At 46.8% G+C, this 21,758-nt stretch overlaps 8 protein-coding genes across 8 annotated transcripts; 2 read left to right on the plus strand and 6 right to left on the minus strand.

Moving 5' to 3' along the window:
- Positions 1-89: 89 nt before the first annotated feature.
- Positions 90-1,079, minus strand: GLAREA_10407 (uncharacterized protein; the record flags this gene model as incomplete). Its single annotated transcript, XM_008080457.1, has 3 exons — positions 90-541; positions 594-836; positions 908-1,079. 3 exons carry the CDS (start codon positions 1,077-1,079, stop codon positions 90-92), a joined length of 867 nt encoding a protein of 288 aa, XP_008078648.1.
- Positions 1,080-2,949: 1,870 nt separating this feature from the next.
- GLAREA_10408 (uncharacterized protein) lies at positions 2,950-6,218 on the minus strand (the record flags this gene model as incomplete). Its single annotated transcript, XM_008080458.1, has 2 exons — positions 2,950-4,066; positions 4,558-6,218. The coding sequence occupies 2 exons, from the start codon at positions 6,216-6,218 to the stop codon at positions 2,950-2,952; spliced, it is 2,778 nt and encodes a 925-aa protein (XP_008078649.1).
- A 1,253-nt stretch (positions 6,219-7,471) lies between these two features.
- Positions 7,472-8,650, minus strand: GLAREA_10409 (alpha/beta-Hydrolase; the record flags this gene model as incomplete). The annotated part of the gene is made up of 4 exons (XM_008080459.1): positions 7,472-7,532; positions 7,583-8,321; positions 8,370-8,437; positions 8,490-8,650. 4 exons carry the CDS (start codon positions 8,648-8,650, stop codon positions 7,472-7,474), a joined length of 1,029 nt encoding a protein of 342 aa, XP_008078650.1.
- A 519-nt stretch (positions 8,651-9,169) lies between these two features.
- Positions 9,170-9,938, minus strand: GLAREA_10410 (uncharacterized protein; the record flags this gene model as incomplete). The annotated part of the gene is made up of 5 exons (XM_008080460.1): positions 9,170-9,343; positions 9,412-9,512; positions 9,678-9,711; positions 9,829-9,867; positions 9,936-9,938. The coding sequence occupies 5 exons, from the start codon at positions 9,936-9,938 to the stop codon at positions 9,170-9,172; spliced, it is 351 nt and encodes a 116-aa protein (XP_008078651.1).
- Positions 9,939-10,265: 327 nt separating this feature from the next.
- Positions 10,266-10,586, plus strand: GLAREA_10411 (uncharacterized protein; the record flags this gene model as incomplete). The annotated part of the gene is made up of 2 exons (XM_008080461.1): positions 10,266-10,361; positions 10,434-10,586. The coding sequence occupies 2 exons, from the start codon at positions 10,266-10,268 to the stop codon at positions 10,584-10,586; spliced, it is 249 nt and encodes an 82-aa protein (XP_008078652.1).
- Positions 10,587-11,128: 542 nt separating this feature from the next.
- Positions 11,129-15,029, minus strand: GLAREA_10412 (beta and beta-prime subunits of DNA dependent RNA-polymerase; the record flags this gene model as incomplete). Its single annotated transcript, XM_008080462.1, has 3 exons — positions 11,129-11,291; positions 11,348-12,576; positions 12,630-15,029. 3 exons carry the CDS (start codon positions 15,027-15,029, stop codon positions 11,129-11,131), a joined length of 3,792 nt encoding a protein of 1,263 aa, XP_008078653.1.
- Positions 15,030-15,701: 672 nt separating this feature from the next.
- Positions 15,702-16,896, minus strand: GLAREA_10413 (GroES-like protein; the record flags this gene model as incomplete). Its single annotated transcript, XM_008080463.1, has 3 exons — positions 15,702-15,965; positions 16,023-16,667; positions 16,720-16,896. The coding sequence occupies 3 exons, from the start codon at positions 16,894-16,896 to the stop codon at positions 15,702-15,704; spliced, it is 1,086 nt and encodes a 361-aa protein (XP_008078654.1).
- Positions 16,897-19,517: 2,621 nt separating this feature from the next.
- GLAREA_10414 (uncharacterized protein) lies at positions 19,518-20,596 on the plus strand (the record flags this gene model as incomplete). Its single annotated transcript, XM_008080464.1, has 4 exons — positions 19,518-19,582; positions 19,629-19,862; positions 19,910-20,332; positions 20,383-20,596. The coding sequence occupies 4 exons, from the start codon at positions 19,518-19,520 to the stop codon at positions 20,594-20,596; spliced, it is 936 nt and encodes a 311-aa protein (XP_008078655.1).
- Positions 20,597-21,758: the final 1,162 nt, after the last annotated feature.

A 21,758-nucleotide genomic window follows, 5' to 3' on the forward strand; every position in this document is an offset into this window, starting at 1 on the left:
CAAATCGCTAAGTCTAGTAAAGTCTATATCCTAATGTGCCAGAACGCCCGGAAACCAATAAAAGCAAGCAATGTTCATGATACAATCCGCTAAACTTCACTCGCCCTTGAGTTCAATCCTATAGCTGAGCCTCTGACCACCTTTCCTCCGAGAACAACCGATGGATGAAAAACATTAAAAATCGCCATCGCAACAAACATCAAAGTCGCATCGAAAAGGTATGCGTAAACCTCATTCGACAGTAGTACTCCGTCATTGCCCATCGCAAACTCAATCAGACGGAACACCGAACGGATCAAGATCAAAGCGCTGGCTGCGTACAAGACGTAGAGCACTGTTTCCCAGTTTCGATGACGAAGCATTTCTTTCGCTGGAACTCTCATTGCTGCAGCCTCCGTAGACGCCTTGAAGCGGCGATGGAATACGAAGGAGACGATTATGAAAACGCTGAAGAAGACGAGTTGAACGGCGAGACCGGCGACTGTGACAACCTCTCCCGTGTGTAATGCGCTGGCTGATCCACTGGACATGATTCCTCCACCTGTTATAATATCAGAATTCATTTCTCCCCAACAATTGAAAGTTCAACGTACCAGCAGCTTGACCCAGAAACGCAACAACATCGCCAATAACAAAGATCTTCGTCAACCACTTAATTCGAATTGGAGACAAGTGTTCCGCGCCCAGAGATACGATCAGTCGACCAAGAACCATATATATCGACGCAGCGAACAGCGCAGGCGCGAGGAGAATAAGGATCGTTTGGATACTGTAAATCGGAATCGATTCCGTATCGCTATGTGCCATGATTCGACATATGTAACCAATTATCTCGACTAAGAAAGAGAAGTTTGTTAGCAGTGATCTTGGCGGCTGAACGAGAAAGTAGATGGAGAAGAAGACTTACAAACACCACCAACTACGAACGCGGTAAAATACCATGATTTAGATTTCACGATCTGATAGATGTGGAAGATCGTCGTTATTGAAAATAGGACCAGGAAGATTACGGCTGCGGCGATGGAGGGTGTGTAGCGGTAGAGTTTCCAGTCGGATTGGTCTTCGCTTGTGGATGACATTTTGATGAGCGAGATTTTCGGATTTCGAGGTGGAAGGTTTTGGAATCGGGAACGACGGATTTCGAGGCTGGAAATCGTACAGAATACAAGACACGAACTTCCCGAAAAATAAACACAGCAGCACCCTCCTATATACATACTAATCCCCCCATCCATCCACCGACCTAGAATACGCAAAATGCAACCGCATACGAATAAGCGAGTACGTTCTATCCGACAAGCGAGATCCGACGTATAAGGGTGAGACATGATTGGATACCGTGCAGAGCGTGGGCGCTATGGCCAACGGCATTTGAGGCTCTGGCCGAGGACGGAGGTGCCGGGAGTAAGCGAGTACGGATAGATGGGGGATAGCGTGGTGTTACGGCTGGGGGTTGAAAATACTATTTTGCTAGGGCGGACTAAGGGTGGGCGCAGTTGTTTAAGGAGAGAGATGGGTTTGGAGATTTGGAGGGAGGTGGATTTTGACCGTTGGATGCCGATGGGCTGGTAGGTAAGGTGTGGATTGTCATTTGCGGCTTATTTTGCGATGAAGTCGGGTTGGCGGGAGTGTTCCGAGTACGATCGCGAGAATGGGGAAATATTATGGTGGCTTGGGGTGTAGATGGGAGTTGGGCTAGGCAAAAGTGTAGCTTGGATTATAGCCGACTCTGGGTATATATCTGATTGCTCCCCGGATCCTTGGGGCTTGATTCTTGGTTCTTTTGCATACTCGGTTTGATGTGCTTGCTCATACCTCCTAATATAATAATAGGCACAAGAAAGTAGCAAATGTGTTTTTCACCTGCCAAATACTTCTTGGCAGGCGCTCCTATTATAATTATGCGGCTACTTTCCTGCGCGATATCCCGCCGAAGTCCCCGTCTCCCCTGGATCTCTCTTGCTAAGCGAGACGACCAAAAGCAAAATCACGATATCACTTCACGAATACTCTACTTTCAAAGCTCAATTGCCATTTATTGGCACGAAAACAACACCGGAACACACCTAGGATTTTCGCGTCCAAAGAAGTAGACCGTGTGGCCATTTCCCTGGGGTTGGGGTTTTGGGGGCGTGTCCATACGTGATCCTCGAGATTCCAATTCTATAAAAATAGGTCTAGCAGGGTAATTTTACATGGCCAGGATGCTGCTGACGTTTTTAAAAGGTGGGAAGACTCGACAAGTATGCCCTAGTACCTATAGGGAACATGCGGTGTCGCACGGGCGTTGGACTTCTGGTGCCTGCGCCGTTTAGTTGGCGGCGCTAGATGCGCAAAGAGGCCAGTAGCAGCCAGTATTCCCGCCTTGTGTGGACGTGATCCTAGAGAATTCGGCACTGGTAGCTATACTTGGGCAGAGAAATAGGTATCGAAGGAAAGTTTCCCGAGTTTGGCCATGTGGCACACTTGACGGGGTCATAATAGGGTCCAGAAAGTGCTTCCTTGCTTGGTATGTAGTTTCTTGGGCTGAATCGAGTGCTGGTTACTGCCTGGGGTTGCGGGGTTATGGTGAGATATCGTCGGTGACGGCCAGTGAAGGTTTAGGGTAGCTGTCAGAACTTCTGAACTCCTGTAAAACTAGCCGGACCCATAGCGTAACGGGTAGATCGTACTGATTTCCTGACGTGTCTTTTGTACACAGCTCAATAAACTCAGGTTATTGTTAATTGGACCCAGACTCATTTAAATCCAACGTGATTATAGCCACGTTTGTTAACTGGGCCATTATTTTCTCATAATTCACACACAGTTACTTAGTCCTCATAGGTAAAACTCCTACTTTTGGAAAGCCACCCCCAAGTTACCACCCATCATAGACAGAAACCAAGCCAAATCACCGGTACCATTCACACTTTTCCAAAACTACCCCAAACACCTCCACCCCCAAACTCACACCAAAAACACACTCCCAACCCTCCCCACCACCTCCCCCGTCATCATCTCCCCATGCATACACCCATACAAATACGTCTCCCCCACCAACTCCCTTCCCCCCTCCACCTCCCTCAACACAAACGGCACCCTCGCATCCCCCAGCACCCAAACCTCATCACCCACCCCCGCACTCACAGGCCCCATCCCAAGGTACCCTCCCCTCGTCCTAAACATCCGCAACCGTCCCTGCGTAACGCCCCATCTAGCATCAAACTCGCTAAACTGGCCGTTCGCAAAATCCCCCACGCCCGTCGCGTGTTCCAGCCCCTGGAACATGGCGCTCATCTTCGGCGTGCCCTTTGCGGCGGCTGACGCGGCTGAGACTTCGGCTTGGGTGGGGAGGTGGCCGAGGGAGGGCGGACAGAGGGAGCTGAGATGAGATATCGCGGCGAGGGTGGAGGTTACGGAGGCCGCAGTGGTGGGGGAGAGGGTGCCGGCGATGAGCATGCAGAGGACCCACATGCGGAATTGGAAGATGGCTTTGTCGTAGGGGAAGGACTCGGTGGTGTTGAGGGAGTGGGTGCGTTTTCTTGTTGTTCGGAGGGAGTTTGGGTTGGGGCTGAGGGTGGTTTGTTCGGGGGAGGCTGTGAGACTGGAGTAGGAGGTTGATTTCTCGCGGTTGGTGAGGAATTGTGAGGGGCTTGGGGTTACTGGTGAGGTTTGAGATTTTCCGCGGCGGTGGAAGGATTTAGATGTCCAATCTGGGGTTAGAGATTTTATGTTCAGGCCTAGACCGGATTCGACGGTCGTTGGCTCAGATGTAGGAGCTTCTGTCGGAAGGAAAGTCGGGAAGTATGAGTCTTCTTCTTCCTCACTGGGGATTTCGTTCTTCACAGGTTGGGCACCTAATTGACCAGCGACTAACGTAGCGACCAAAACTTCTAGCCTGGATCGTTTGTATGGCCACGGCTTATCCTCTTCACAAATGAACCTGATGATCTTTTCAAAATGCCCTAGAATATGACTAGACATGACTGTGCCATCTGGTACGTGAGAGCCATCACCAGCCCAGTCTGGCGGGACAAAAACGGATACTGTGCTTTCAATCACATCAAAGCATGCTCCACGGAGTCTGTAGTTAAAAATATTAGCGACTCGTTGCCATGATACAAATTGGATGATACCAGTGCGTTGTAAGTCTGATGAGACACCCTCCAAAATATCCCAAGTTCAATAATGTTTGAAAACCAACATTCCAACGCTCCTCAATAAACATATTTACTCCTAGTTAGAGACGTAATATAGTATGCTTACTCAATCAAATTGAGCAAATAGAGATCGGAGATAAAATTTATCGTTACCCCACTATAAGGAGGTGTTCCGTCAGACTTCTAACGCACTGGTGGGACACCTCCTTCCAAGAGGGTAACGAGACTTTGCCCAAAAGCTATAATTACCCAATTTTCTGGAGTAAGTATACATTAATTTCTCTACAAAAGAGATTGAATATACCAATCGAGGAAGGAGTGATAAAATCCGTATTTTGACAACATTGTCCTTGCAAGCTGTCTCCTTAATATTGCAAAGCACTGGCAGAAAAAACAAGGCGCAATTGATACTTACTCAAGCGTAGTCCCCAGCAATTTCCGCTCATACGACTGACACGGTCCCGCCTTCGAAGCATTCCAATTTGCCGTTGCCGTGAACGACAAATCCTCATTCGAAAGAGCTGCAAAATCCGGAACCCAAGATGGTAAGCCCTTGAGCGTCCTCGAATGTTTATCTTGAACACAGCTCAAAATGGTAAGATGTGGCAGATGGCGAGCAAAGTAAAACGCAATGCTCGTGTATATTTCTTCAACGGATTTGTTGTAATCAGGATATATAGGTGGAGCTACGTCTGGCGGCCGAAGCATGTCGATGATACCGAGGACACCGTAGATCTTGTCGTGCAATTTGGTGGCTTCAAAGTAGCGAACCCATTGGCAACAACACAGAAATACGGTATTCCATCTATCGATAGGATCGTCGCTTGGAATCAAGTTGTCAATCAGCGCCGTAGTCCACTGACTAAAACCCGTGGCATCGGCCCTATGGTTGTTCGCTCGAGAATTATAGACGTAGTTAAATTTCGAGATTAGCCCAGAACTCCAATTTCTCATTGAATCCCAGGAATGCAATTTCGGCGACCGGGACGATGCGAAGAGCTTTGTGATTGGTTCGACGTTCTTGCTGGATGATTCTCGTAGTGATTTGGCGAGTTGATATCCTTTTTTCTTCATTGATGAAATGTCTGTGACCGTGAGAGACACTATGCTTTCTGTGAGCGAGGTGTTCGATTCGACTGATGCTAAGCTTTGCATGGTCGATGCTCGCGATGGACGAGCACTCAAGAGTTTTGGCGGTGCGAGCTGTTGATACAGAGATCTAAAGGTATGAAGTCTCAAGCACTCAAAGCCTATGATTTGTCGATTGTTTCTCTTCGAAGGAGGTAATGACTTTTGCAGTAGTAACCCCAATCCATTCATCGACATGATGTTCGCCAGAGCTGACATTTCATCCCAGTCCAGCTTCGAGGTCCCAGCAAGAACAGTCACATTGCGAGCCAGTGTAAGTTCTTGTAAAACCCAAGCCCTCGAAAACCAGCGACGTTCATCATAGAACCTGGCATACCCGTTCCAATATTTTCTTGTATCAAGTTTTAGTCTCTCATGGACGAGATCAAGCGTCCAATTGGATTTTAGAATCAAGTCTGTCCCGTGTTGTTCTCCGTACTGCCAAAGCGCAGGAAGGAACTGTTCGTGAAGGTACTTGAAATGTTTCAGGTTACTCTCGTCTTTGCCGAGCCAAACTATAACTTCCTGACAGAAGCTATAAACCGCGCCCATAAGCGTTACCTGAGAACATCGCTCTTCGACATCTTGCTGATTGATACAAATGGCGTCTACCCAGAGATATTTTGGGGCGTTCGATCTTGTTAACTGACAAAGTCCTTCGTACAAATTCTTCAGCACTGACAATTGCTTGTGCCCGGTCGCAGTTTCGATGATGAGTATCTTGGAAGTTTCTGGACCGTATTCCTCTACCGACTTTGCTGTACTCAACGGAGCTCCCCAAGTATATGACAGAGCCGAAAACGGTGGAGCCGTGTCGATATCGAATATTTCAAGCTCGCAAAGCTCATTGTGAAGAAAATCCCGGAATCTTATCAACCGAAATTCACGTGGGGTTTGGAGAGGTTGATAGCTATAGAGGTAGCGGTGCGGTACTTGAGGAGCTGCCATGGCGAGATTTGCGAAGATCAATTACATGATGATGGAAAAGATTGTGGAAGATGAAACGGAACGATGGGAAGTCTGGAGAGTCCATACGAATTGCATTGTGACGGATCATGCGGCTTATTCGCTTGTGCTGTGCCTACAGCGGCTGTAACGATGAGCGTTGGAGGACCTCATTCTGTACCAGAGACGGTAGGAATTGGGGGCCATAAATATCCTCATGCAGATCATGGAGACGGCATGGTTATTTATAGATAAGGGCACTCCACCTCTCTGTTTTGAAGGTTACACAAGATCGTAACATAACTTACGCTGCTCTCCATAGCCATTGGGAATGATTAACGATTTAGATGTAGATAGCCAACTCTTGGGAATACACAGGCAAGAGCCAACATTACTGTGCGTTTGTACCACTTCTGTAACCACTGATGCAATCTGCTCGCAAAGTGGGGTAATGAGATTGTACGTACCTTGTCCAATTTGAGTCCTGTGTATTAAGCTGAGCACTGTGACAAATATCTTCCCCGAAGATATTATGCTTGGACATCCATGACAGCTCATTCATTCCCCAACGAAGACCGATAAATTATTAAGAGCTGCATAGCCATGGAATGGCCGAGTAGCTGATCTTCAGCTCCAACTTTGCAGCTCAGACTAGCTATTGAAAACGAGGCGAGAAGGATGACCTCTCATAGAGAGGTCGCTTGGATCGCGGAATCATGCAGTTACGCCGGATACGTGCCTGGAACTCCACGCATCACGTATCGTGGGACTGTGATTTGAGGAAGAGCGAGTTTGTAACGGAGACGGTGAGGTTATACGGCTCCTAAGCAACGAGAACACCCAACATAAGACTTTGCGTCAGTAATTCCGTGGGAGAATTGAACCCTTTGGAGAAGAGAGGGTGTTAAATATAGGGGTTGTAACCTCAATAGTCGCTTTTGGAGGCGTACCGGTGATATTAGAATCGTGGGCTAGCAGATGAAATTGGCCAAATTGATATAAGTGCCCTCTGCTCTGATTTGTTAAAGGTTCCACATCCATACAATTTTTTTATTCTTGCCCTAAGCTCAATCGTAATTGGTTTTCATTAATCTTGATGCTTGATGAGAGAACGCAATAGCTGGTGCAACTCTAGACTTTGATCAATTGACCTTCAAACTCGGACAATCTCGCAAGAAGAGTCTCACTCTACAATGGACTTGTTCTGGGCAGCTGCGCACGCGAGATAATTGTGAAAGCAGCATGACATCTGAGTCTCAGAGATCCTCCTTCGCCAGCATATCAGCTATGTCGAGATAGAATGCAATAGCGTTGAACCTGCATAGAGTCAGCACTTGTATACTGCCCCTTGAAGAACCTAGACTTACTTCCTCTCGATCCCAACCAACCTCCATAGCCAGAACCGCAGTCTATTCGTCCAATTGATAAGATCCAAATGACTAACATTCATCAAAGTTCCCTTATAAGTCCCCCATTGAGCACTATGAATACTGACCAGCCCATCATTAGGACCCTCCTTTCTCTCAACAATAGCATGCGATTGTCTAAACGGACTAAACATCCCCGGTTCCACCGTCGCCCCATAAGAAAAATATTGTACACCTCTAACATCAGGGGTCTTCGGGTTGAACTCCTCCTGCATATATTTCTGCGTCAACTGACTGAACGCCCCCGTACTAATCCCGTGGCCATTAAAGAAATTATACAATTTTGGCAACACATTCGGTCCAATCTCCTCGATTAAGAAGTCCGCGAAATACGAGCCTCGATGCGGCGAAGCGATGGTGGTGAGCGAGAGGACATTCACATTGTCGGGTCGCAGTCGAGAAATCATGTATCTTGAATCCAGACCTCCCATACTATGTGCGATGATGTTCACGCTCTTTCCATCTGCCTTCTCTTCGATATCCTTGCACAATTTCGCGGCTCGTTCTTCGATGCTTGAGGATGGTGGAACGGAGGCAATGATGACTTCAATGCCGTTTGCGCGGAGGGCATCGGTGATTCCCCGCCAGTATTGGACTCCTCTGAAATATCTTCCTCCTAACCGCAGCTCGTCGAATCCAAGGAGGCCGTGGGCCAGTACAATGGGGTTTTTGGGAGTGGCTATTGCATGTTAATATTTGGTAGGTATACTTGACCAGAGGAGAGTACCATATTTCTCCCTGATAGACGCGAAATCATTCTCAATCGTCCTCCCAAGCTCGTTTATCCGCGCATCACTATGATTACTCTCTTTCTTTGTTTCGTTTTGTTGTTCGTGTCTAGCTATACAGGTAGAGAATGTATGTGGATGGGAGCGCATTGCATTCTGCAAGCATAGGTTTGGAGATTGTCGAGGCCATCTCGTACGCGCCGCTCGGGCGACCAGTATTGTCATCGCAGGCCGGGACACATTGGTTCTGTGGGAGGGACGATGGTGATGATTGTGCCATTGTGAAAGTTTGAAGATCCAACAGCTTTGGAAGTCGCGATACAAAGAGTGACGTATTTCAAAAATTACCCGTGCCAGATCGGTTACCCCTGTCAATCAAAAACAGCCTCATCTTGACCAATCAGGCTGCTTTGCTGGTAAATGACCACTTAGTATGGAGAACAGTACAGAGACAATGCTTTAGAATTAATAAATAGTGCCTCATACAGGACTACTCAATATCTGTTATTTTTGGTACTAATCGCCAAATACTGCTCCATGATCAGAATCAATATCAAAACACAAACGGTTATACTCAGCCTCTCATAATAAGAGAGGAACCCAATGTCTTCTGGATGATCAACTTTGAAGGCAAGACATGGGATATCTCATAGCATTGCAGCTTCTTCTATACACATGTCTTCTTATGTCCTCGCCAGCCTTCACCAGCCGCTCTCAAAAGCAGTAGCAACAAGTATACCATCTACCACGTTCCGAATTCCACTCCACGAATATCACCTGCCTTCCCGAATTCAGCCATCTATTTGGGCACCTCAATACGCTCTGGGACGATAGGAGTAATATCAAAGACAGCCTTCAACAGATCCTTCACGACTTGATCTTGGCCTTTCTTCCCTGCCTGTTGAATCTCCTTTATCTTGACCTCAGCATCTTTCGAAGCATCTTCTTCAGCTTTCTTGTTGCCGCTTGTGTGCTGTAATGATTCATTAGTATCTGGTATACTGTGCTGCGGTGTTGATGGCTTTATATCTGAGTACATACTTCAGCCTCAAACTTCTTGAACTCGTCATCCTTTGACTTCTTGTAGTCGTCGATTTCTTTCTTGGCTTCGTCTCTTGCTTCCTTTACTCGCTTTGTGCGGTCTATACTCCACTCCGTCAGCAATGGGCCTCGTTTCGTGAGTCAGGTCGTCTCGCAGGGTGTCGTGGGGCATACGATCGAAAGGCGGGTTTCTTACATTCTCTAGCTAGACAACACAGATATATTAGCCATCCGCACTCTTTGAATTCCCTCATGACATCTCTTACCTCGCTGAACAATCTTCTGAGCTTCTCTCTCCGCCTATAACAAATCAGCAACCCTCTCTCAAGCTCAGCTCCCCTCGAAATGCCCTCCGTCCCCCAATCCTAACCCCCCCCCACCCCCCCCCCCCCCCAACCCCGCAGAGACAAAACCTACATCAAGCAGCGTCTGGATACCCGCCGAATTCTGAGCCGACTATCCTCACAGCACATTAGCAAACAATCATCCACAAGCCCATCCCACCAAGACCCAGGCCCACTAACCATCTTGACAATCAAACGAATCCTAATCCCAACCTTCTAGCACAACCTGTATATCACGAAAACAGAAATCTCCAAAGGCGGAAGAGAAGTCGTGGGGTGTAAAAGGATTGTTATCGTGTCGTGGTCAAGAATCTTGTCGCAAGCTAAGCTCTACGTACGACCGACCAGCTCGCAGCAGGAAGCTCTTGAATGATCCCTGCTCGCTTCCGCGCCTGGAGCTTTGTCGACCTCGCCCCTCCAAATTATTTATGGACGAGCAGCTCAGAACGAGAATTGAATCCTCCAATCTCTAATAATTTACTCGAACTTCTACTCTAGCATTGGCTTGAAATGTCGCGCGCCGCGAAACTCACCCTCGCAGGGACATCTCTCTTCGCAGCCAGCACAGTATTCTTCGTGCATTACTCCCAGCGGGCGGAGAAGACTGTAAGTCATAGATCCAAAGCTTTTGAGAAATCCGATTAGCAAAGTAAACTTCGTGAGCTAATTATACTGTAGGCTATGCACGCAGGAGTCGTTCGCGACATGCAGAACCAGGCGGCGAAACGCGAACGCCAGCTCGATTTTGAGATGCAGAGAGCGATGGAGGAGGAATATAAGAAGATTCAAAGTGTCCATGATAGTACGGAAGTCCCTGAAAAAACGCCTTGACAGTAGCTGGGTCGTTCGGCTGTCGAGTTGGAGTAAAGAGGATGAGAATTGGGGGGAAGGGAATTGTACGATATCGGCGAGGACGAGCGACTCTTCAAGGATGTACGATAGTGTATTATACTTGGGATGTCCGAATGCATATAGAGAGGCGAACATTCGGGATTTTAGAGCACGATGGCGTTGATTAGGGACAATCTTCTGGCATCTTGTGCTTGATTTTATCACGGAAAGAGGCGCACGAAAGGACAATTTCGAGAATCACTTCTCTGCATTACTCTCATAAGTTTTCACCAACTCGCTGTGATCTCTACCCCCCAAGCAGATCTAAATGTTACAGGGTCAAGTAAACGCATCCCAAATAAGAACCAGGTACCCTGGAATGTTTTCAGATCTGCAAGCGCAAATCAGATGCACAAGACTTCGCCCACCCAGTTTTTGGGAGTCTGCAGTCTCTTTCCCTCCCAAACGCCGTCCCTATGCAAACATGCTACCACGCCCTCTTTTCCCTTCCCGATTTGTTACAATTTGATTCCATTCATTGCTTAACGCACTGAAATCCCAGACCTCTCGGTGAACATTCTTGCAGCAATATTCATTGATGCCAACTCTTGGAAAAGTAGCTTAGCGGCATATGGAATATGGATTTGAGAGATTCTTGTTTTGTTTTTACAAGATCGGCATTCGAAGTTCTGAGATTGAAGCTTTCTGTAACAATGTTAGTGATCTGTAGGAACATTAAAGTGAGAGGAAAAGGGTCTTACGCAATAGGGGTCATTAGCCCACAGATATCGCAAAGATGCACGCGGAAAGCGTCAGAAACTTCGAACAATCTCTCTTTCAAGAAAGCAGCAGCTCCGTGAGAAATCATGCAATCACGTTCCATCTCTCCGAAACGCAGTCCACCATCTCTCGCACGACCTTCCACTGGCTGTCTTGTTAAGATCTGTACCGGTCCTCTCGCACGAGCGTGGATCTTATCATCGACCATGTGACGAAGACGTTGGTAATAGGTTGGTCCAAGGAAGACTTGGGCCATCATCTTTCTTCCCGTATGTCCATGATACATGATTTCAAACCCTCGAGACTGGTACCCATGATCACGCAACAGTTTTGACACGGAATCAACGGTGACTTCGGTGAAGGGAGTTGCATCACCCTCCAGACCACGGAGGGTTGAGACCTTACTCAGTTGACACTCGATCAAATGAGCAATAGTCATACGCGACGGAATGGCGTGGGGGTTGATAATTAGATCTGGAACTATACCCTGGCTTGTGAAAGGCATATCCTCCATTCTATAGGTGATACCGATTGTACCCTTCTGCCCGTGACGGGAAGCAAACTTGTCACCAATCTGTGGAATCTTCGTTGTACGCATGCGAACCTTGACGAAGCGAAGACCTTCAGCATTGGTTGTAATCAGCACTTGATCAACAATACCATTTTCGGTACTTCGCAACGGGGTGGAAGCATCACGCTTTGTGTGAGCTTTTGTACGTTGTCCGAGTTCCTCTGCGTCAGGTGCCATTGGCGCTGTCTTTCCAATAATTATGTCTTCTCCGGAGACACGAACACCTGGGGCAACGATTCCATCATCATCAAGCTTATCATATGTACCGTGCTTAAGCTTGAGTGTATCAGAGCGGAATGGCTTCTCAAATTGCTCCACAACATTCATACCAATTCGCTTCTCCTGGTCGGTGTATGCACGGTAGAACAGACTTCGGAAGAGTCCACGATCAATACTGCTCTGGTTCATAATGACGGAATCTTCTTGGTTATAACCAGAGTAACAAGCGATAGCTACAATGGCGTTTTGTCCAGCAGGAAGTTCACGGAATTTGAGGAACTCCATTGAACGGGTTGTTGCAAGCGGCTTCTGAGGATAGTAGAGGATATTTGCCATGGTATCCATACGTACGTCGAAGTTAGTGAGGAAAACACCCATAGCTTGCTTACCCATAGCAGACTGATAAGTATTACGAGGAGACTAAATCTGTCAGTGATGGGACAACTAGAAAGTGCCCACGTTTGCATGCATACCTGATTGTGATCCGGGAAGGGAATAATGCTCGCACAAATACCCAGAATCATACTTGGATGGATCTCACAATGCGTCCAAATGTGCGCCGTAGGTTTCATAGGCGCCTTGACACGCTTGTTCAGATCTCCACTCTCGTCTGGCCGAAGCGCGTAACCAGCTTGCAGTTGACGAGATATATCCAAATCTTCTGGCGTCATGACGATCATGACGGTCTCCTCTTCTTCGGCATCTAGGTACTCAACCACACCGGCATTGATAAGCCCTTGGAAACCAAAATACCCAGCTTCTGCCTTTTGTTCCAGATCCATATTGGCTGGCATGAGTTGATCCTCTTCCAGTCTTCTTACGTGATCTTTGTTTAAAACTAAATTGCCCTTATTCTGGCTGTCGACATCGTTATCGATGACGAAAAGGGGCCGACACACTCTGCCTGCATCTGTGAAGATCTTGAACTCTCTGTCTCGAATATCTCGGATCAAAGATACTTCGTGTGAAATCAAGTGAGACCGACGAAGGTGCTGCACGGTACGAACCAAATGAGCTGGGTCACGATGGACCCCAACCCACACTCCATTGACAAACACTTTGGTAGCATTGGGCGAGCGCAACGGCTCGTATTCTTCCAAGACTTCCATGTTACGTTGAATCATGAACTCGATAATCGGATCACTGGGAGTACCAACAGTGACATAACACATCAGAGCCAAATTCTTGACAAGTCCACAAGCTTGACCTTCAGGGGTTTCAGCCGGGCAGACCAAACCCCAGTGAGTGTTGTGTAACTGCCGAGGTTTTGCGATCTTTCCATCACGTCCTATAGGAGTGTTGGTACGACGTAAATGTGACAGTGTAGACGCAAAGGTGTAGCGATTGAGCACCTGAGATACACCAGCAGTCGATTGTGCAGCTTTCTTCTGATCTCCCCAGTTACCAGTAGCTAACGAGTATTTGAGTCCGTTCGTCAATGTGGTGGATTTCACTCCAAGTGTCAAATTGAACTCTCGGTTGTTCTCAACACATCGTTGTAGATACTTGTAAACATCCCCCGTCAGTCTCTTAAAGAGATTGCGGAAGAGCTTTGCGAGCAGGGGACCAGCAAGATCCAGACGCTTCTTTCCAAAGTGATCTCGATCATCGCATTCTCGCCGTCCTAGAGCACACTGCAACATCTTGTGAACCATGTAGCCCAAGAAGAATGCTTTTCGGGTTTCACTGCCCTCCTTTTGTGAAATATGAGGCAACAGCTCTTTCTGCATGATATCACGAGCATGTCTGACACGCTTGTCACGCGTCAAAGTATTGCTATTACCACGCTTCCCAATAAAGTCCAATGCAACCTCACGATCTTGGATGACAAAAGCCTCTTCTATACATGGCTTAAGCATTTCCAACATTTGTGTATCGCTTCGGTCGTAGCAGATGTGGTTTAGAATATCCTCATCAGAAACAACACCGAGAGCTCGGAACACCACTGCGATAGGAATATCGCTTTTGACGTAAGGAAGAGTAGACTTGATCGTCTGGCCGAAACCACCTCTCTGGCCATCGCCTTTTGCGAAAAGCTTGATGGTCATCGAAGAAATGAGTCGGGATCCCTTTTCCAGGGCGCTTCGAATCTCTGCGATATAAGGAGTTGGACTGGGAAGGGGCTTTTTGAAAACCTGGACGATGTTGGCTGCACTGCGCTCCTGAGCAATCAAGACTTTTTCACTTCCGTTGATAACAAAGTAGCCTCCCTGATCGTACGGGCATTCGTTCCAACCATAAAGTTCGTCTTCGTCGAGATCCTTGAGAATACAGTATTTAGACTTGAGCATGATTGGGAGCTTCCCGATATAAACTCTGTCTATCTTATCCTGCTTATCACCAGCGGCTGTAATCTCCTGTCCCGAATCTTCATCCTCCCAAAGAAGCCTTGTTGGAAATTCTCCAGTTCTGTGATGTTCTGCTAGTTGCTCCTCATCCATCTCATTCAGAGAGACTGGGCGCTCGACTGCTACCGAGACCTTCTTCGTCATTTCGAGGTAGAGTGGACTCGAGTAGGTCAGGTTTCGTAGACGGGCTTCCTGTGGCAACATGACAGCCGTGGTGCCATCTCCTTCGGTCATGGCAGGTCGTGATAACAAGACTGTTCCGAATTTAATTTCATATCGTCGAAGGGCGATCGGATTGTCATCCGAGGATGGCGGATTATTCTGGTCGAGGGTGAGTTGAGAGTTTTCCTCCACCAACTCCTGCATGGTCGTAGAAACGAATTCGTCAAAGGAATCCAACTGCTGCGAGACCAGACCTTTGGACTCGAAAAATGACGATATGACTGCCCAGCAGTCCTCGGCCGTGATTCCTGCATCCTCTTCCTCATAATCATCGTACTCGTAGGCTTCCTCATATTCTGCCATATTGTATTTCGACTGGTTTATATAGTTTGCGGACTGCGTTCGCGATGGGATCGAGGAGAAGTGGAAGAGTCAAAGGGCAAAGTTGATGGGTTGTCGCCTCCGCCAGATGCGCTGCGCGCGTCGCCCAGTCTCTGCCAAACTTTATAAAAGCAATAAAAATATCATTAATATAGAACGCTGATGTATTCTAGATCTGGAGGCTCAAGATCAGGAAGCTTGGGTTGGCCTGGTTGAATTGCGCGCAAGACGAGGTTCGAAGGGATAATCTGGGCGCGGCCACTTTCTTTGAGTCGCGATAGGCTGACTAACCTTTTCAGGCTTAGCGTAAATGGAGCTTTTGATCAATAAGCTCCTCATTCCAAACCCTTCTTTTCAAGGCAGAATTTATTCTTCTTAATATCCAGTGTCAGCACCTAATTTGTACTTCATTGCGTTTTGATCTCGATCAAACAAATTATTTTCTGTCAGAGTTGACTTTATAACTTTGCACCTCGAAGCATAAATTCTCAATTAAGGACAAGTCCCAGCAATAGCGATGTGCTTGGAAGGCGCGCAGGCATGTGGCCAAACAACTGCAGCTCTTTCATAGGCATTCGAGTACCGCATGGTAATTTTTTCTGAAGTGGTATATTTTTTTGTATTAGTTGATATTTTCTATTCTAACTATCCTTTCTAAGCCTTGAGCTCGCTGGCGTGCTTCTCATTAACCAATACGTATCTGTATCTGGCCTTTCCATTCTCCATGTCAACAATTGCGTTGTTCGCATCCTTCAGAGGTCGTTCTTGAATGATTGGATGGACCTTCTTATCAACAGCAAATTTCAACATGGCAGCGATATCAGCTGGAGATCCGATGGCAGATCCTCCCATCTTACATCCCTTAGCGATCAAAGCAAAGGCGCTGAAAGCTGGAATCTTGTCCTCTGGAGCACCGACCTATTTCAAAACGTATTAGTTCAATTTTCTTTCCCTACTTCACCAGGGAAAACATACCTGGATGAACTGTCCTTGTGTTCGCAAGAGTTGGAAGTACTGCTGGAGAGGCATGTTTGGGCTAGAGACGGTGGAAACGATGAGGTCCAAAGATCTTGCGTTCTTCGTTGCCCATCCCTCGTCCTCAGTAGCAATGTACTTGGTGGCACCCATCTTCATCGCATCCTCTTTCTTGTTGTTGGTTCTCGAGATAGCAACTACTTCTTTGCAACCAAGAGCCTTAGCCCACAAGATACCGAAATGTCCGAGACCGCCAACACCCACGATTCCAACACGTTTATCTGGTCCGGCACCGTTGTGCACCAAAGGGTTGTATACTGTAACACCACCGCAAAGCATAGGAGCAGCTTCTGCCAAAGACAACTCGTCGGGGATCTTGACAGCAAAATGAGCTGGCGCACGGCAGTAATCCGCGTAACCTCCATAGGACTTTGATCCATCCGAGTACTTTCCATTGTATGTTCCAACCATGGAGGTACAATGTTGCTCAAGACCAGCACTGCACTCCTCACAATCCAAGCAAGACCCGGACTGGGCTCCGACACCTACGCGGTCTCCGACCTTGATGTGCTTAACGTTCTTTCCAACCTTGACGGCGGTTCCAGCAATCTCATGTCCAACGCAGCATGGGTATATCGATTGACCCTGTCAACAATTATAAGATTCCTCTCTCGAATATACGTTACGGTGAACTTACCCAGCCTGAGCGGAGAGTGTGCAAATCCGAGCCACAGATACCACAATGAGAGATCTTAATATCAACATCATCCTCTGTCCAGGTCTTTGGCTCATACTCTTGCCATTCCATCTTTCCTTCGACAGCATTCTTGTCGAGTCCCAACCATCCTTGGAACTTGTATGATGGAGCTGCCATTTTCGTGGTTTGTGAGTTTTGTTCGGAGTTAGAAGAGTTAGAAAATTGGTTTGCGATTGCGAGTATACGGTTTGAAGCAGCTGGAGCAGAATGCTTTATAGGTTTCGACATGGTACAGAATTTTTATTCTTCCTCCACCGCTACACACAAATCCACTACGCAATCCTATGACGATCCACGGATTGCTACGGTAGTGGATGAGGTAGTGGCGGCTGCAGGAACAACGCGAGCGAGCCTCAACACCTATCTAAAATCCGAACTTCTATAGCAATGTTTTGCCAGATAATTGCCGATTTATCTTAATTCCGACCAGAAAGTCTAAGATCGAATCCACTCGTCGGAAGATAGTGCATATATTTCGGCCGAAGACTGGGGTTTCACCGTTACGTATTCGTTCAGAGGGTTCAACTGGTTATCAGTACTGAGCTCGATGATTACAAAGAGATGTTGGGATTTATAAACGAAAAAAATGCTAGATAAAGCAAGAGTCTGTCGCTTTATTATTGTTATCACTTGGCCGAAATGCCCCTCACATCGCATCCATGACGCTATGGAGCCACAGCCGATGCCGAGGTTTACCGTTTGCGTTCAAGCCTTGAAATTCAAGATTTGTTCTAGCTTCCACCTCCAATAAGCCACCTCGAACTGCTAAAGAAGTTTGACAAATAAATCCAACAAGAATACTAGTATCGTTTATCTTTTCTCAACTAACGTGTATGACAGGGTACTCAATCTCTTCGAAGATCTATTCACACATGTCATTAATATATTTGTGCATTTTTCCTTGCACCACACCGTGCTACAAGAATAGAAGCTTTTAATCACGTTCGTGGACGTAAGTATGCCAAATGGTAGAATCGTGTCTATTTAGTTTCTTTACTTCTATAGAGCACATTTTCCAAGAATTCGAAGCGCCTGCAAGATTTTTGAGGTCTCAAGCGTCCTGGATTCTTATCCTTCATAGTATGAACAATCGACATGCGGATAGGACGAACATTGTCTAGCAATGTGATCCACCTAAAGAATAGCCTGTTAGTATTGAACGGTTAAACTCGCTGGGAAAACCAGCCTCTAGAGTTTGGGCGATCCTTCATATTGCACTCGCTTAGTGGTTTATGATTCTCACAAGATAGATGGTGAGTCCAGCTTCGAAAAGGTTTCGAGTGGAACATTTCGGGATAAGAGGGCGCACTTCTCTGCCTTGAAAACAATGAGAAAGATGCCTGTCAAAAGAGAGCTTCCAGGATACATTGGTATATGCATTTTATTTCCGGAATCCAGTTGCATATACAAAATCTCCTATGGAGATGAAAGAAAAGCAGAAGGGAAGTGATGATTAGCACAGCCTGAATCTTCTTGAGAGCTGGGATCTGCCCCGATGTGCAACTAAGAGGTTTGCTGAAGTAAAACGTGCTTTATTCAAATATTCCTCGAGTTTCGCAACATATGAACAAGCAATTATGCTACTCGAATATTGAGGATTCTGCTGTAAACATACCACGATCGGCTATTTCTAACATTTCCCAGATACCTTTCCCAGATACATAATTCTAAGAATAATTTCGAATTTTCAGCCAAATTCGACCTGCTTATACCAGTTCAAGAAACTTAGCTGATATTTAGACAATAAATTCTATGAAGTCAATCTGTCCAATCAATTACTTTCCTTTCTCTTTCATTACAGCAGCCATCATATCGGCAATCTTATCAGCAATGAAAACAACTGACCCAGGCTTGGGATCCACGCGAATTGCAGCTGCTCGGGCTTGGTAGGGTATTTTTAAAGTGCATGAAGCCTTTGGATGAGGAGCTGATGGCCTGCAGAGAGCGTTTCCCTAAAGTGAAGCATGGATTTGGTAATATAGCAGTGCGACCGGGAACGGATCTACTAGAGTACACCAGTTGTCGTACAGATTGTGAAGACGTGAGTGGCTTTCATCTATCCTCTTCTTGGTTTGCAAATCAAGAGTGATCTTTTTCCTTTCGGGGGCTCGAACTGACATAGCTACACCTTGTCATCTCATTTTTAAGTGGTGACAGATCGCTTAGCTTTCTCAGTCAAATCAACTTGAAATGTGAGTAACCCTTTGTTACTGATTGTTAATTACTTTTAGATGTTTTCTAGAGAAACCAGATGAGCAGTCATCTTATATTCCATGTCTGAAAATAGAAACCTGGTAAGTATTTTGACCAAGAGACGTAAATTTGCTCTAACATGGTGAGTTCTGGAACTGGATGAATACCTGTTCGGGGCAAAGATCAATGGATTTGGAAGGGAATTGACTCCACTGCACTCAGTTTCAAACGCCAGGTGCCCAGGTGATTCAGAGGGTCCTCGTCATAGCTACCTTCTATATCACGAACGACAGCTTCGTTCCTTCCCTTTCGGTTGGGCCAATCAAGCTAGTCACAGCGCCCAAACATCTTTCCAGATTTTACGTCCAATGCTTTCTGCTTCATCAACACACTCGTTTGGTTCAATAAAGCTCCCTCTTGGTACTCTTGGTCCTCGTTCTTGGTCATCTTGGTCCCAGCATCCTTCGCTTTTTGAAATACAATTTCATCCCGATTTTGCTTCAACCCTGAATTCTCTCTTTCAAAAACCACGAAAACTCGTCAAGATGATTTATTCCACCTTGATTCTCGCCGTCTCGGTAGCGGCAGTCAGCGCCCAGGGTGTACAATAGTACGTCCCCTTCCCCAACCATTTCACACACACTAACATCGCACAGCAACGCAGCATCCGGACTCTTCTCCTGCGACGACATGCCAACCGGGTCATACTGCCTCATGAACTCCATGAAAGGCAGCATCCTCATCCAATGCGAGAACAGCATGGGGATGCCCATGAACTGCAACGATGAGTTGAAAGGTGTGTTCCCGGCTGGTATCACGCCGAAAGGGAATAATTTCGCGCCGTGCTATCAGTCGAATAAGACGGCTGGTGATGCTGTGTGCTCGAAGAAGTAAGCAAAATATGGTGATGCTGTTAAGGGCTGGCTAATAGAAGTAGTTGTATTGCTCATCCTATGGATGCAAATGGAATGGAGACTGGGGAATACCCGCTTCCGCCGTCGGCGGATTGTACGCCTATTGCTAATCCTAATGCATCGAGAACTTCCGCAATGGCAGGGAGTTCGAGTTCTGCTTATACGGCGTCTGGACTGAATCCTGGTGCTACATCATTGTCTGGGCCGATGTTCTCTAGCGCTCCAAACGCAGGTCCAAATTCAAGACTTGCTGGGCCTTCAGCATCTAATATGGTTTCTTCGAATGCTGGGGGTTCTTCAAGTCAAGCAACAGCATCTGCTGGATCCTCGGCCTTGAATATGGGTCCCTCCAACGCTGCGATATCAAAACAAAGTTCAGCACCCGCTGCATCGTCTTCTTTGGCCAGCGGTGCGTCTGCTAGTCAATCACGAACAGATACTACCCGGTAAGTCTTTCACTTGAAGATACTCCTCAGATGTTAATAAAGATTTGCAGAATGGTCGGGCCAACAGGAAATTCCGGAACCGGCAACAATACAAACAACAATCCAAATGGCAACAACGGAGCTGGTGGCGGCATTACCACTCCCACTCCCAAGTCTCCATCAGGTCCACAATCGACACCTGCACAATTCGAAGGTCAAGCCGTGACCAACTCAGCTGGATTTGCACTCGTGGCAATCGGAGTTTTCGTCGCTTACTGTCTTTGAATTTCCAACTATCAAAGCCATGTATTCTTTCATCGAAAATCAATTCCAGTTATACGCGTCAAATGGTGTTGGACGTTATATTGGGCGTTTTGATGTAGAATGTTTACGACGCTTTTCTTTGGCAAAGTATGGAAAATACCGCATCCACACATGAAATGCATCTGCGGGTCTGTTATTTATATCTCTCTGCTGTCATATTAGTGACGGCTATTGTATGGTAATATGGATGGCTATTGAAATATAGATATGGGTGTAATGAATGGGGATACGATGGTTAGTAGGAATATTGATTTAATTGTTGATGCGATTGAAATATTTCGATGACTTTGGTGTGAGGCGTTTTGTGTCTGACTGTGTTTAATATACTGAGTAATGTTGGTGGCTGTCACGATGTGCAACAAGAGGATGGGAATTCTAACATGCATGTTGTTTGGTACTGGCGTGCCACACCTAAGGGAGTTTTACGTCATGTTCGACGTGATTTTACTGGTGTCAGTGGAAGAGGTACGTGCTAATGCATTTCGTGCATTGCATAGGTATGTATGTATGTAGATGGCTTAGTGAGCCGGTTGTAGATGTATTTATGGATTTGAGGCGTGAACTCGTTGACGTGGTGGAAAAGAACCTGGGAAGTTTGTGGTGGGGTGGAGGATGAGGGTAGTGGGTAAAGGATGCGGAGGTGGAGTGGGTTGGAGGATGAGCGTGTGGATATGTGGTTGTGTGGTTGTGTGGTGGATTGATTGTTGGTGGCGTTGCGATGTGCAACAATTTGTTTTTGGGGATTTTGAACATGCCTAGGTGCATGGGAAGGGGTGAGGGGGATGGATTGGGATGGGGGGTGGATTGGTGAGGAGGATGTGGGGGAGAGGGTGAGGTGGATGGATATGGGGGATTTGGGAAGGGGTGGATGGGATATGGGGGAGGGAGAGGATTATATGGGAAGGAGGAGGGGTACATGGGAGATATGGGACATGGGGGAGGGAGGATGGGGGAGGTGAAAAATAGATGGGTATAGGTACCGACCTAGGTAGATAGATGATATTGGGAAGGGTTGAGCGTGGGTGTGGTTTGATGTGGGAGTGGTTGGATAGATTGAGTTTAGGGTTGGATGTAGGGAGGGATTGGATGGAAGGGGGAATTAGATGGGGGAGATGGGAATGAG

Source organism: Glarea lozoyensis (genome assembly GCF_000409485.1).
Source record: "Glarea lozoyensis ATCC 20868 chromosome Unknown GLAREA13, whole genome shotgun sequence".
In the NCBI taxonomy this organism is placed as follows: Eukaryota; Fungi; Ascomycota; class Leotiomycetes; order Helotiales; family Helotiaceae; genus Glarea; species Glarea lozoyensis.